Source organism: Apis dorsata, unplaced genomic scaffold (genome assembly GCF_000469605.1).
Source record: "Apis dorsata unplaced genomic scaffold, Apis dorsata 1.3 scaffold_52, whole genome shotgun sequence".
Taxonomy (NCBI): Eukaryota; Metazoa; Arthropoda; class Insecta; order Hymenoptera; family Apidae; genus Apis; species Apis dorsata.
In genome coordinates, this window is record NW_006263353.1 from 1,427,381 (window position 1) to 1,440,729 (window position 13,349).

Here is a 13,349-nt window from a genome sequence, read left to right on the forward strand (position 1 = left end):
AATAAAAAATAAAATTTAGTTAGTTTTTAAAAAAAGTAAAGATAAAAATATATATAAATAAAATAAAAATATAAATAAAATAAAAAAATATATATATAAATATATATTTCTCATAATTTTAAGCGTGAAAAAAAGAAAATAAAAAATAAAATAATAAATTTAATTAGTTTTAAAAAAGTAAAGATAAAAATATATATTACAAGAAAAGGGAGGGAAAAATCTTGAAAAATTACAATATTTTTAATCAAAATGTGTGAGAAATATTATTTTATATATTGAACATTGTCACATTTAATTTATTTAACATTATTTACATATGTGAAATGATTTAATATATTATTTCATGTATTTTATTATTCTATTTTAAAATATACATATAGCATATTTTTTTCCAACTCTAATATTTCACTCTTTGCTCTACTTTTTGTTGCGCTTACTGGGTCAATTAAAGCGAACGAAAAAATTGTAAAAATTTGACTTCGAGAGATACAAGAGCGACGCTTCAAAGTGAAATGAGCTCATTTACGAAGAAGAAACTTTTATGGTGAAACGATCCTACTAAATTAATAAAAACTGACAAAAATATAGGAAGAAAAAAAAAATATGAAAATGTATTTCGTGCCATTTTTTTTCCTTTCTTTAAGAGAAATATACATTTTATTTTTTTTCAAAACTTCCTTTGTTTACCAACCAGTTTCAACAAAGTTTACGGCAAACTTTGAACGCCAATTTTAAATTTAACTACTTTCATTTTCCCCCCGCATAATAAAAAAAAAAAAATAAATCAAAAACAATTTATACCAAGCTATTTATATAAAATCATCCCTTTGTTTATCCACCAACTTATTGTCAGTTCGAACAAAGTTTGCAAATAATTATAGATCGAAATATATTTAAAATATTTAAAACATAGTGAATATAAATACATATGCATAATTTGAATATAAAATTTAAATAATTCTATTTTGTAATTAATTTTAACTTATTATCAGTGCAACAAATTTTTCAAATAATTAGAAATTAAACTCACCAATATGTAATTCTTAATATCTAAAATACAATCGACATAAATCAAAAATATCATCGAATCATTTGAGTATAAAATTTAAATATTCTCACATTTAAGAAAAAATAAATCAAAAATTGCAATAGGTCAAATGCAGAAAAATGAACAAGAAACGAAGATTCGATTCTCAACTAGGATATTTGTATTTCTCTGGTCCCACAATTGCGTTTTCAATAGATTCGGATTCGTGCCGATGCCAGGATTTCCTCTCGAGGCAGCACACGTTGTAACTAGCAAATCATCCACAACGCAATGGTATACATGTCGAGCCATTTCTATGATTAAGAGTTGGAAAAGCAACCCCTGTTAACGAACGACGCTTAAAAATTTCGAATTCGATTAAAGTTTATCGAAGAAGTTTATCTTGTGAGCGATTCTTTTTTTATTTAGATCAAAAGATTTCGTTTTATTTTGTATATTTAATTTTGGAAATTTTCAAAAAAATTATCTAGCAATTTCGAAATTTTTATTTTTTTTAAATTTTTATTTGAGGGTGAAAATATATTATCAGGTATAATTTTCAATTTTGGCCTTTGAGATTATTTTTCTTAATTTATTATTCTTCTAACTGAACGAATTTTATTTTTTTTTTTAAATTTTTGATATCTGAATAAAAATTTGTTAAGACGTGGATCGTTTTAATATTCGATTGATTTTTTGAATCATTTTCTAATTTCAGTAATTCGAATTATCTTTTTAGAATTATTTGGAGTTAAGATAGTTTTACAAATTATTAATAAACAAATGGAAACAATATTGTTTCAATTTTGAGAATGAAGATTTTTTTTTTTTGAAAATTCAAAATTTTAAAAATCGTTTCTTTGATCAATTTTATATTTTTATTCTGACTTTGATTAATTTTAAACAATCGAATGATGTGATAGATCGATAGATTTATGCACATGAAATTCGTCCGTCAAAGGATCAAATATGTTCAATTATAAACGATATCAGATCAAAAGTATCTGTGTTAAGACTATTGACAGCCTATTCCCGCTGTTCTGCTACTGTCAATTATTAACTACTGACATGTAGAACTATCGAACTAACTAACTACTGTCAATCAGTGACATTTAGTTACACGTTGATGGATCTCGTCGATATCTCGATCGCTCCTTCCGAATATCAAGGGTTCCAATGAAATGCATTGACGTTTCATCAGAAATCAATTTTATAATAAAAAAAATAATAATAATAAGATTGCAAATTTACGATTCAAATTATATAAAGAATCTTTAGAATTTTTCCAAGCTTTCAAAAAATCAAGACAAAATAATGAATAAAAAATTTTCTGAATTTATTCTCATTTTATTGTACAACAATTATTAATAGTTTTAAGATCTATTAAACTTGATGAAAAATAATCGGAGAATTCAATTATTATGGTTACAATCTTTTCTGTAATTTTAATCAAATATAATATTCATTGCCTGAAACAGTTTCCACTAAAACCAATCTTTGTGAAATTATCTGCATTAACCTATCTATCTATTTGAAAATTAATTAATCCCATAATGATTTCTGTAACCCTTTGCGTACATCTCAAATTAAATAACTTGACTTTAAATTCCATTACATTAACGTAAACGAGGCAGTTACCACATTCGAAGCCATATTAGCCTCTATAGTGGTTGAATACATGCGTCTAATATAGTTAAAAGATGAACACGAATACGTACGAGCTAGCTTAGCTTTAAGCACAATGTATCCGCTTACCATCCCAAACGATCCAAGTTCGAAAATCCCTTTTATCGTGAACCAATTTTCTTCCATTTTCCACATTTTCTAAGTCATCATTGCAGTCCAAAACATTCATTTTCATTGTTAAAAGAATTTCTCAGATGTTTTTTCCACATTGTATTTATTTATTCTTCGTTTCATCTTATAAAATTTCCTATAGAGAATTTACAATAAAGAAAAAAATTATATATGTATTATATACAATTCTGAAAGTTTCTTAATGAAATTCCAAAGAGAGAATTCTCTTGTAATGGAAAAAAATTTAAAAACTGTAAAAAAAAAGTTTATATTATTTGATTCAAGATGGGGGATATATCACGTCAGGATTTATTTATATAAATGTATATAAATATATTGCAACATTGTATGCATACCATTCTAAAAATCCTATAAAATTTCAAAGGAAATTCTTGAACGAAAAGAGAAAAGAAAGAAAGGAAAATAAAAAAGAAAAATGTGTTGTTATGGATTTGATTCAAGATACAACACAAATCAAAATATACTCATGTTTATGTAAAGCCAAGAAAGGATCATCTAATAATCAGTATTTATAGTGTTGAATGCTACGTGTAAAATGGCAGAATGATGAATCGTATTTCCGTTAAACACGAATATTTGCCAACGTTATCTCTCGTTGCAAACAAGAGAGTCGATACAAGCCACAGAACGAGATATTCGTGCGTGTTCGAAGCTTTACTCCCTGGATTACGCCTCGATCCACGGGAAGTTAAACAGTTCTGGAGTAGTTCGCCTAAATGGGGCCGATAAATGCATGCGTGCATGTGCAAGCATGCGGGATGTGGTACTGAATTTAAATTGTCCTCGCCTGGCTTTGTTAGATATACGTATGAAAGAAAAGAGGTTTAACTTCGAGAATACGTTATGTATACATATATATATGAACCTTTTTGAGTTAAAGTTTACGGAGAAAATTTAGATCAATGTGCGATTTATTTCGCGGATAATCAAAATAATTTTCATTGCTTTCGAACAAGTTGAGGATAATGTTTATTTAAGAACGAACTAAAGATAGATATCATGTTTCCTCAAATCTTTCACAATATCCTTTTCATTTTCATTTTCCAATTTTTCCTTCGAATAAAACTCTATCGAGATGGCTTTCTTCTGAATTTCTATCGAAACAATTTCTATTAGCGATTCAACTCTTAAAAATGAGATAAAATTTCATTTTTGTGTAAAGTGGCAACAATTCCTCGATCCCTCTCTAATTTTCCAGATTTATTCCAATCTTAAAAAAATTCTCTTCTCGCAATAATTTGCAGATTAGCAACGAGAATATTATCGCTCGATCAATTTCGCAAAACTCAAATCCCCAAGAGAATTTGCTTGAAACCGTTTAAGGATCGACGTATTCTTTTTCTTGCCAGGAACTCGAGTCGTAGGTATTTCAATCTCAAAGTTCGTATCACAGAGCTTCCCGATCCGAATCCGATGACTGGGGCCATCGATAAAACCTAATCCCCCTCCTGACGTTTACTTTGCGTGCCAGATAAAATTGTGTCTCCTTCCACACTCACCCCCGTTCGATCAGGCCGCTTGTTCGCTTCGTGATTGACGTCTTTTGCGAGCGTGTTTCCGCTTCACGCCCACTGTTCCTCGTCTTTGTGCTCTCTGAGAGGCAAAAGGGAAACATACTCCTACGGGCCATCTGACGTGTGTATGAAATGTCAATATATCCTGGTTGCTGAAGGGTTGCTTTTGTTAGATTTTTTTATAGATTTTAGAGGATGAGATTATTTCTCTGAGATCGGTGGTGGAAAACTTGGCTTTGAAGAAGATTTTCATGCTTGGTTATCTTTTTGTTCGAGTATCGTTAAGATTGTGATTATTAATAATTGGGGTGGAATTTTTAATGCTTATTGCTTATTTTCAATCAAACGAAAAAATAAATAAATAATTCAACAACAATTTAGAATTCGAGTATGTTTATAATTTAGGCATTAAATGAAAGTATTTTCAAATATTTCTATTTCTATAAAAATATCGTTAATTTTAAAATTTCATAAGACATAAGATGCAAAAGATTCAACAAATTGCTTAATTTTATCATTTATTAATTTCGTTATAATTCGCCATTATTATATTAAATTTTACCATTTGTGTAAAAAAAATAATTTTGAAGAGATAAATGACACACGAGTTTTTCATCGAAAGAGTCTCCTTTTGGGAGAATTTATCTGACCACAGTTCAAGACGACACGAGCCAAGGAACCGGTAATTGTCTCGTAACTGGGAAAATAAATTCCTCGGGGCAGGTGTTGCCATTCCGCTAATTGTTCAGTTACGAGCTCTATTTTCCGAGCGTCATACGGTTAAAACGTTTGCCCAGACCTCAGTCTGGGAAAATATCACCAACTCTGTTACATTGTTTCAAATAATGGTTATCTTTATTTGTCGTGTATCGTTGATTTCAACTATCGCTGAAACATCTGCTAGAAACGTGGATTTTTTCGTACAAAAAATTTGAAAAGAAAAAAAATTACATTGTTGAAAAAATTATTAAATAAATTATTAAATAAAATTAAAAAATTTATTAAAAAAAAATTAATTAACTATTGTCAGATAAATGAAATAAAGTGTTGATCAGGGAAGGACGTCATTGATTTATACAACAATAGTATAGATCCATCAATAGAAAAAAAAGCCAATTATGGTAGTATAGGTTTACTATAATTAAATGTCTATATTATTTGATAAATGGTATATTGATTTTCTGACTTACCTGATTTATCAATTATCTATACTATTTGTTTAACTTGTTTATTAAAATGAAATATATACCTCCATTATTTATTTTCTTTGATATTCATTTAATCTAAACATCATCATTCATATCCTCTGATTCAGTTGTTGTCAATCTTTTTTTAACTATCAATATTTTCTTATATTCTATCAATGACTATTAATAAATGCAGTAATCATAAAAAATAAACTTTTAAAATGAAATTTTCTTAAAAAAAAACGACAGATTCAAACTATAACACACCCTCATAATATATTCTTCTGAACTAACCCAAACATCTACCAATAACTCATCCAATCATAAATCCTTCATCGACCTATTTTCTACTACCAATATCGAAAAGAAAGGCTCAGCGATCTTTCCACTCGACTTTGTTTCGAGGTTTGCCGTTTGATATCGCGTTTCACCGATAGGCAGCGGCCAATTTCCGGTCCAAGGCGAGCTGTCCGCCTCTTAAGCGTCCTGCAAGGACTTAAGACACTGCTAACAGCGCCAGGAAAGGCGATAAAGAAGATTCTCCCTGTCAGTTATCGATATCTCGCATCTGGAATTCCGGATCCGAATCCATCCTCCTCCACCCTCTCTTCACGCTATATTTTCCAAGCTTTATTACGGGAAATTGGAGTAATCTTGTTCGAATTAGAAATAATCGATCGAAGGGCATCGATCGACAAATGAAACCGAGAGTAAATTATCCGTGGAACATTTGTGAAAATTTCTCTATTAAATTCCGTCACGTGGAATGAGACGTTTGTATCGTTTGAATAGTTTTTTTTTTTTTGGTTTTGATGGTAGGAGAATATATATATGGGAAGTTTTTTGGAAGGAATTTTTATATTTTTATATAGAAATGTAGTAAAAATAAAGAAAAATATTCTAATAAACTCTATGCAACTTTATATATTTATCATAATTTTAGAAGATATTTATATTAAATTGGGATATTTGGAATAAAAAAAATTGTTAGATAAAATTAAAAATCTCGAGTATTATCATTAAAAAAAAAATCTTCTTTTAAAAAAATAAGAAGAAATTGTAATCAAATAAAAGAAAAATTTTTCAATTTGGAGAATTCAAATATTATTATTTTCGACAATTTGTAAAACAGCATGGAAGAAACGGAATTTCCATTCGTCTATGATTTTATCCCATCAAATCTGAATATTCAATCGAATTTCCAAATAGTACTTCTTTTCTTTCTTTCAATGGGATGGGAAAGATGGATCAATTTGCATCGATTTTAAATCTTCATATTCACGAATCAAATGAAGTTTCCTACCTGATCAATCGTTGATAAGTTAGAATGGATCCAGATGGATTTTCTTAACTGGCGAAAACGAGCGATTATGTTCCTCGAAACAAACAGCGAGGCAATCTTTCTCGTAGCCAGCTGCTCGAGGTTTTAATCTGCTTAACTCTCGAGTTTCACTGGATGAAGATAAAAGATAAAATAATAAGGATAAAAAATAAAATGGAATGGAAGAAGATAGAATGGAAAGATTACAGAAAACACACGAGACAATTTTACAAAAGAAATTTATTTGTGGATTAAAAAAAAAAATCTGTACAATTATTTTGATAGTAAGTGGATAATTTTAATTACTCCCTTGAATAATTAAAATTTTATCCCAGAAGGTAAGAATTTCAATTTACTAAAAAATATAAATTAAAAAAATTTGCGAAAAATTGGATTAGAATAATTAATTAAGAAAAAAACATTTTATCATTAAAATTTAAATTTCTCAAGAGATTAAAGAGACACAGAAATAAAAAATTTATCCATTAAAATTAAAAAAAATTTTAAAATGTATGTATCGAAATTCGTCTTCTTTCCTTTTTCCTCTTTTATTTTCGATCGATCGACGTTATATTTTCGAAACGGTTTTCGAGATTGGATCGGGAGTAAATCCATAATCGGCCGTCTCCGCGGAAAGAAGCGAAATTTGAATTTATATTGAAGTGAGAACGTCCTATGATCTCTCTTACTTAATTCCGTTGTGTTTACGTATACATTGAATGCATATTCATGTTGGCGACATCCGTTGACAAAAATATGGACGACTTGAAATATTAAGGTTGAAATTCTTGCGTCGCGAATCTCGTGCGAATTAATCCTTAGAAGGAGATGGAATAAAAAGTTGAAAAGTGGGATAGTTGCAAGGAGAGTCGATGAAAATTTGTTCTCATTTGGGTTAATAAAATCTATTTTTCTTTTAATGGAAAATTTTATTTAGCAAAAAAAAAAAAAATTGGTTGAAAGTATAAGTTGAAGCAATTTTAAATTTAATGGAAATATTTATGGACAAGGTAACAAACTTTAGGAAAGTAGCGTGGCCCCACTTTGGGAATATTAATATTGATTGAATTCAAAATTATTATTTGCTTGGCAAATTAGACATTGCTGTACATTATGTAAGTTTGTTATATCCATCGAAATAATTTTAAATAGAAATGAAAATGTCAAGACAAATGGAAAGGGACAATCATTTCTTAGACAAATAATTAAATAGAACACGTATAATCAGATTACTTGACAACTATTGATTAACCATTAGTCAGAGCTATCATAGATTGGACAAGTAATATAATATAATATATTAATTAATATAAGTAAGTAATAAAAAAGCATATATTTATAACACTTATATGAATGTATATATGAAGGTCTTATGCTACTTGTCTGATAGTGAATTGGCTATACTATTTATTGCTCTATTTACTGCTATTTATCTACATTATTTGTTCCATTATAATAATTAAATAGAACATGTATAATCAGATTACTTGACAACTATTGATTAACTATTAGTCAGAGCTATCATAGATTGGACAAGTAATATAGATTAATTAATAGTCAGACAAGTAGAAAAAGCATATATTTATAACACTTATATGAACGTATATATGAAAGTCTTATGTTACTTGTCTGACAATGAATTGACTATACTACTTATTGCTCTATTTACTGCTATTTACCTACATTATTTGTTCCTTTATAACTCGCTGACATGATTCACACACTGTTCATTTTCCTTAAGCTATTTATTTAATCAAAAGATTTGTGATAATTCTTCATTCGTTCACGAATTTCTTAACCAAAAGCTGAATTTCCAGCGACGAAACAATAGGATGAAGGCGAATTTGCATCGAAATCGACTTCTGAGGCATGCACATTTAATTCCAAGTGGAATAGAATAAGAGAACCGAGAGAGAGAGAGAGAGAGGTATTCGAAGCTCCACGTTCATTTGTCTTCATTATCCTCTCATTATGACGTGGCTAGGGCCACTTTTCACGCATGCAACGACTCCGTTTCAAAATGGTTTCTGGTTTGGGTCAAAATGGAGAATCTTAATCCGGGTAGATCAGATGCGGGGAATTAGAGTGTAGAATCGTGGCATTTGGCGAGAAGCCTGCTTTATTTGACGAGCCTGTGCCAAGAAATTCTTTGAACCACGGCCTTTGAGACTCTTTATCAAAGGGATTAAACCCTTTTACGCGTTGGTGTATAAAAAGCTGTTTTACAAAGAATTCGACGCCAGTTTTTCTTTTTTGCCCTCGTATGATTTGCGATACGTGATTTCAATTGTAATTATGGAGTATTGATCACCCTCGAGGTATAAATCGTGAATTATCTGTCTTGTCAAAATTTACAAAATTTGTTTCTACGATATTTTTATGTACGATAGATATTCACATATAGATAGATATTTTATATCATTTCTAAATATGAATGAAAAAATGATTAAGTCCGTGTTTTATTACGATATCAAGCAAAAGGTTTTTTGTCTGTCGAGCAATGTGTTTTGGAGATGATTGACGTATCGACGTTTACGAGTTTATGGATGGAAACAAGTGTCGCCTCTCGTTTCGCTTCGAATATATCCGGTATTAACTCGATAGGGATTTTTGACAAGGGTAAAAAAAGGTAGGCTTTTGCGCGCTAATTGGAGTATCCATTGGAAATGCGTGAATAAATAATGAAGAAAATGGTAATTAAATGGTATTAAGTATTAAGTATCATAATAAGCAGATGTAGAAGATGAAATTAATTTTATAAGTGAAATTTATATCCAAATTAATAGGTCATATCGTTTCAGATATTTCTAACTAATTAAATTCTCTATTTTTTTTTTTGTTTCATTTTCACTTGATTAATTTGAAGCAATATTTTCCAAATAAATACTTCATCCCTAAATCTTAATTAAAATACATATAACAAGATATATTATAAAAAAGTTATTTTTTAAATATACCAAATAAAATATAAAGATCTACAATTTATTGTGACATCGCCAGATAAGTGAAATAAATCATGCACAATTAGCAAGTAGTATAAATCAACCGTCTATCAGCCTCAAAAATCTACCAAAGAAAACGTGAATTTATGGACGCAAAGAGGGTGAAATGGAATACATGGAAAGAGTATTTAACACGCGCTGGAAGAGCAGCGGAGACGTCCTCGGGGCGTGATAATCATTGAGTATCGATCACTGGCCGCCTATGACGCAGCGTCTGCTTCGAGGAACTTCGAATTCGTCCAATCAGAGGGGACGACCGAGTGATGACCTCGTCCTTTCTAATCACCCCTTTGTGGGCTGATTTCATAGTATTCTCATGTATTATCGACAGAAACGTCGAAACTTGACGAGAAGAAATGGAGAAAAGCAGAGGAGAAACGACCTTTCGACTCGTTCTCGAGAATTTAAGTTAAAAATTTGGATACTCGTCCAAGAATATTTTTCGAGAATGTGTTCTGTCTAATTTCATCGTTGTAATTGCATTGAGGAACAGCAGCGAGGCGGATTCGAGATTCCTCAAACGGAACCGGCGAGGATCGAGTACTTAACGAGGTATTTGTTTTGCGTTATTGCAGGCCACTGTCCCAGAATCGCATGAACGCGCGGCGTTTGCGATACAACACGATTGATCTCCGTGGCACGCCTCCTCACGGCGTTTAAACAATATTTGACGATAAATATTGCGCCTCGTTAGCCATATGATCTTTGAAATAACAATTTCCACGTCTAATAATAGGAAAATGAATTTTGGAGCATGATAGTATACGATTTAATCATCATTACTTATCTCAATATGATTATATTTTGTGTTATTATTTATTTACTTGTTCTATTTATTTGATCGTTATTGGGTTTGTGACTGATACTCTATTATATTTTGAAATTGTATTGTTATTGTGACTTTTTTTTTCATTAATAGTTTATTGTCTAACCCATGTTACTTATTTCATTACAGCTATATATTTTCTACTTTGTATTCTGATCATGAATATATCTAATTCTAGATCATGATTTATTTTAGTTAAATATGTTTGGCATTTCTGATCCATGCTATTTGTTTCATTATAGCTATATATTTTCTACTTGTACTCTGTATTCTGATCATGAATATATTTAGAATATATCTAGATCATGGTTTATTCTAGTTAAATATGTTTGGCACATCTGATCCATGCTATTTGTTTCATTACAGTTATATATTTTCTACTTGTATTCTGTATTCTGATCATGAATATATTTAGAATATATCTAGATTATAGTTTATTCTAGTTAAATATGTTTGGCACATCTGATCCATGCTATTTGTTTCATTACATATAGCTATATATTTTCTACTTGTATTCTGTATTCTGATCATGAATATATCTAATTCTAGATATATGGTTTATTTTTTCTATTTAAATATGTTTGACCTATTTGATCATTATTGGGATTAATTTAATTGATTGTGAATGAATTTGTTTTTTATGGAATAATTATTGAATTGCTGAAACACTTTGGAAAATATGAGTTTTAAATAGTTATTATGTTTTAGAAAAATAATTCAAACAATTTAATTTTATGGTATTCTGAAATATTCAGAAGATAATTAAGATTGTTCTGAAATATTCCAAGAAAATCTATACAATTTCTATCATATTTTTAATGGCAGTAAAATATTTCACAATAAAGAAACTAGGTCATATTCCAATCAGATTTAATTATTTTATATTCTTTTTAAACTTCATTTAACTCATCAAACTAAATCTCTACGAGATAAAGCTGAATTTATTCCTTTAAAGAAATCAAATTATTAAAGAATTTAGCTCTAAAAAAACATTATTGTTTATCAGCACTTTCTTTCACACGAAAATCAAATCACTGTTTCACCTACAAATTTTCATATCTCGACTTTTTGATCATTCTAACGTGCATCTTACGTGTTGATCAATCATTTAGATGTATCCATTATTTTTCCAATAATATGCACAATACTGTGCAAGAGTCTCATTTCATTTGCATTTATTGATCTTGTAATGGCATATCTTGAAGGAACGAAATTCCATGATGAAATTGTAGAATTAATATAATTATTTATTATTTATACAACGAATGTTGCACAAAAAGAAAAAATAAATAATAGGATTGAAATACTATTAAATATCTAATCTTTCAACATAAAATTTTCATTTTCTTTTGATTGTGATTTACTGTTGGATGCGATCCAGACATGCTATTATTAGCTTTCAATCTTAATAATGTTTTTTCTCTTTTTTCCTATTTTTTCTTATATTCTATTTAAAAAAAGGGGAAGGATACAAATATTGAAATTTTTTTAACAAATTTATCCTGAAAAATTTAAATTTGGATAAATTTCCTTGTAAAACAGATTTAATAATACATCCATCTTATATTTCTAAAATAATTAATATTTTGAAGAATTGTAATATCGATGAATGAACGTTGAAACATGAAAGTAATAAGAATCATTTTCCTTTAATAACGAATTTACATATTTAATTATATATTTTATCTGCGCAGAATTCACAACGAAATCTTTCACAAGGAAAAATTAATTACTGATTGTAATTTAAATTTATAATATTATCAATTTGTATTTGAATCCATTTCAATTTTGTGGATTTAACAAGACAGGTTGCAGAGAATTAATCTAACCAATGTTCCAAGCTATGTAATTCCATGTCGAATTTTCTAAAATTTTTTTTTCACATTATTTGCATATAAAAATTTTTTAACGTTCAATTTACTTTTTTCTAAGATTTCTTTTCTTACTTTTGATTGATATAATAAATAAAAAAGATTTGTAATTATTAACTGATATTTTATTAACAAAAGTGACAATGGATTAAAGAATAATATTTATTATTTATTACTGTGGATATTTGTACATTTATGGAAAATTTAAATATGCAAAATATATTTCATCTAAAATTTATTGTTAATAGATGGAATAAATAATCAAATTCTTTAATCGTGTTCATAAAAATATTAATTTTAATTAAACATTCGTAGTTCTTTTATTATTTATATACATTTTACTATTGTAAATTGTGTATAATTTCTTGTTGATCATTATATGTAATTATTATCAGGAAAGCAATTTAAAAAATTATTTTCATTTTTTCAAATTTTTATTTCAAATTTATTTTTAAAAACACCATAGACATAAATTTTAAACATTAATTCTGTCAAAATAATTACAATTGTTAGAATTATCCAGTTATTTCAAATAAAATATTATCGTGTGTCAATATTTGTTATAAATTAATTTAAGAAACTTTTAAAAGATGATTTAAAAAGACAATTTCTCTTTTATTCTTTTTTCAGAAATATGTCAGCGAAGGGTCGATAGTTCGAGACTGCGTGCCAACGTGTGTGGAAAAGGGTGAGTACCTTGAATTTTCCATTTTCACCTATATCAAAACCCATCTACAATCCTCACTTACAAATTTACAAACAAAAAAAAAAAAAAAAAAAATT

At 28.6% G+C, this 13,349-nt stretch overlaps 1 protein-coding gene across 1 annotated transcript in view; it reads left to right on the forward strand.

Annotated features, from left to right (window-relative positions):
• The window catches only part of LOC102680877 (U-scoloptoxin(05)-Sm1a), a 112,327-nt gene that overhangs the window by 90,542 nt on the left and 8,436 nt on the right, over window positions 1-13,349 (forward strand). Inside the window, exon 3 of the mRNA XM_006609190.2 lies at window positions 13,197-13,254. Coding sequence (XP_006609253.1) covers window positions 13,197-13,254 — 58 coding nt within the window. The remainder of the gene's footprint in view (window positions 1-13,196; window positions 13,255-13,349) is intronic.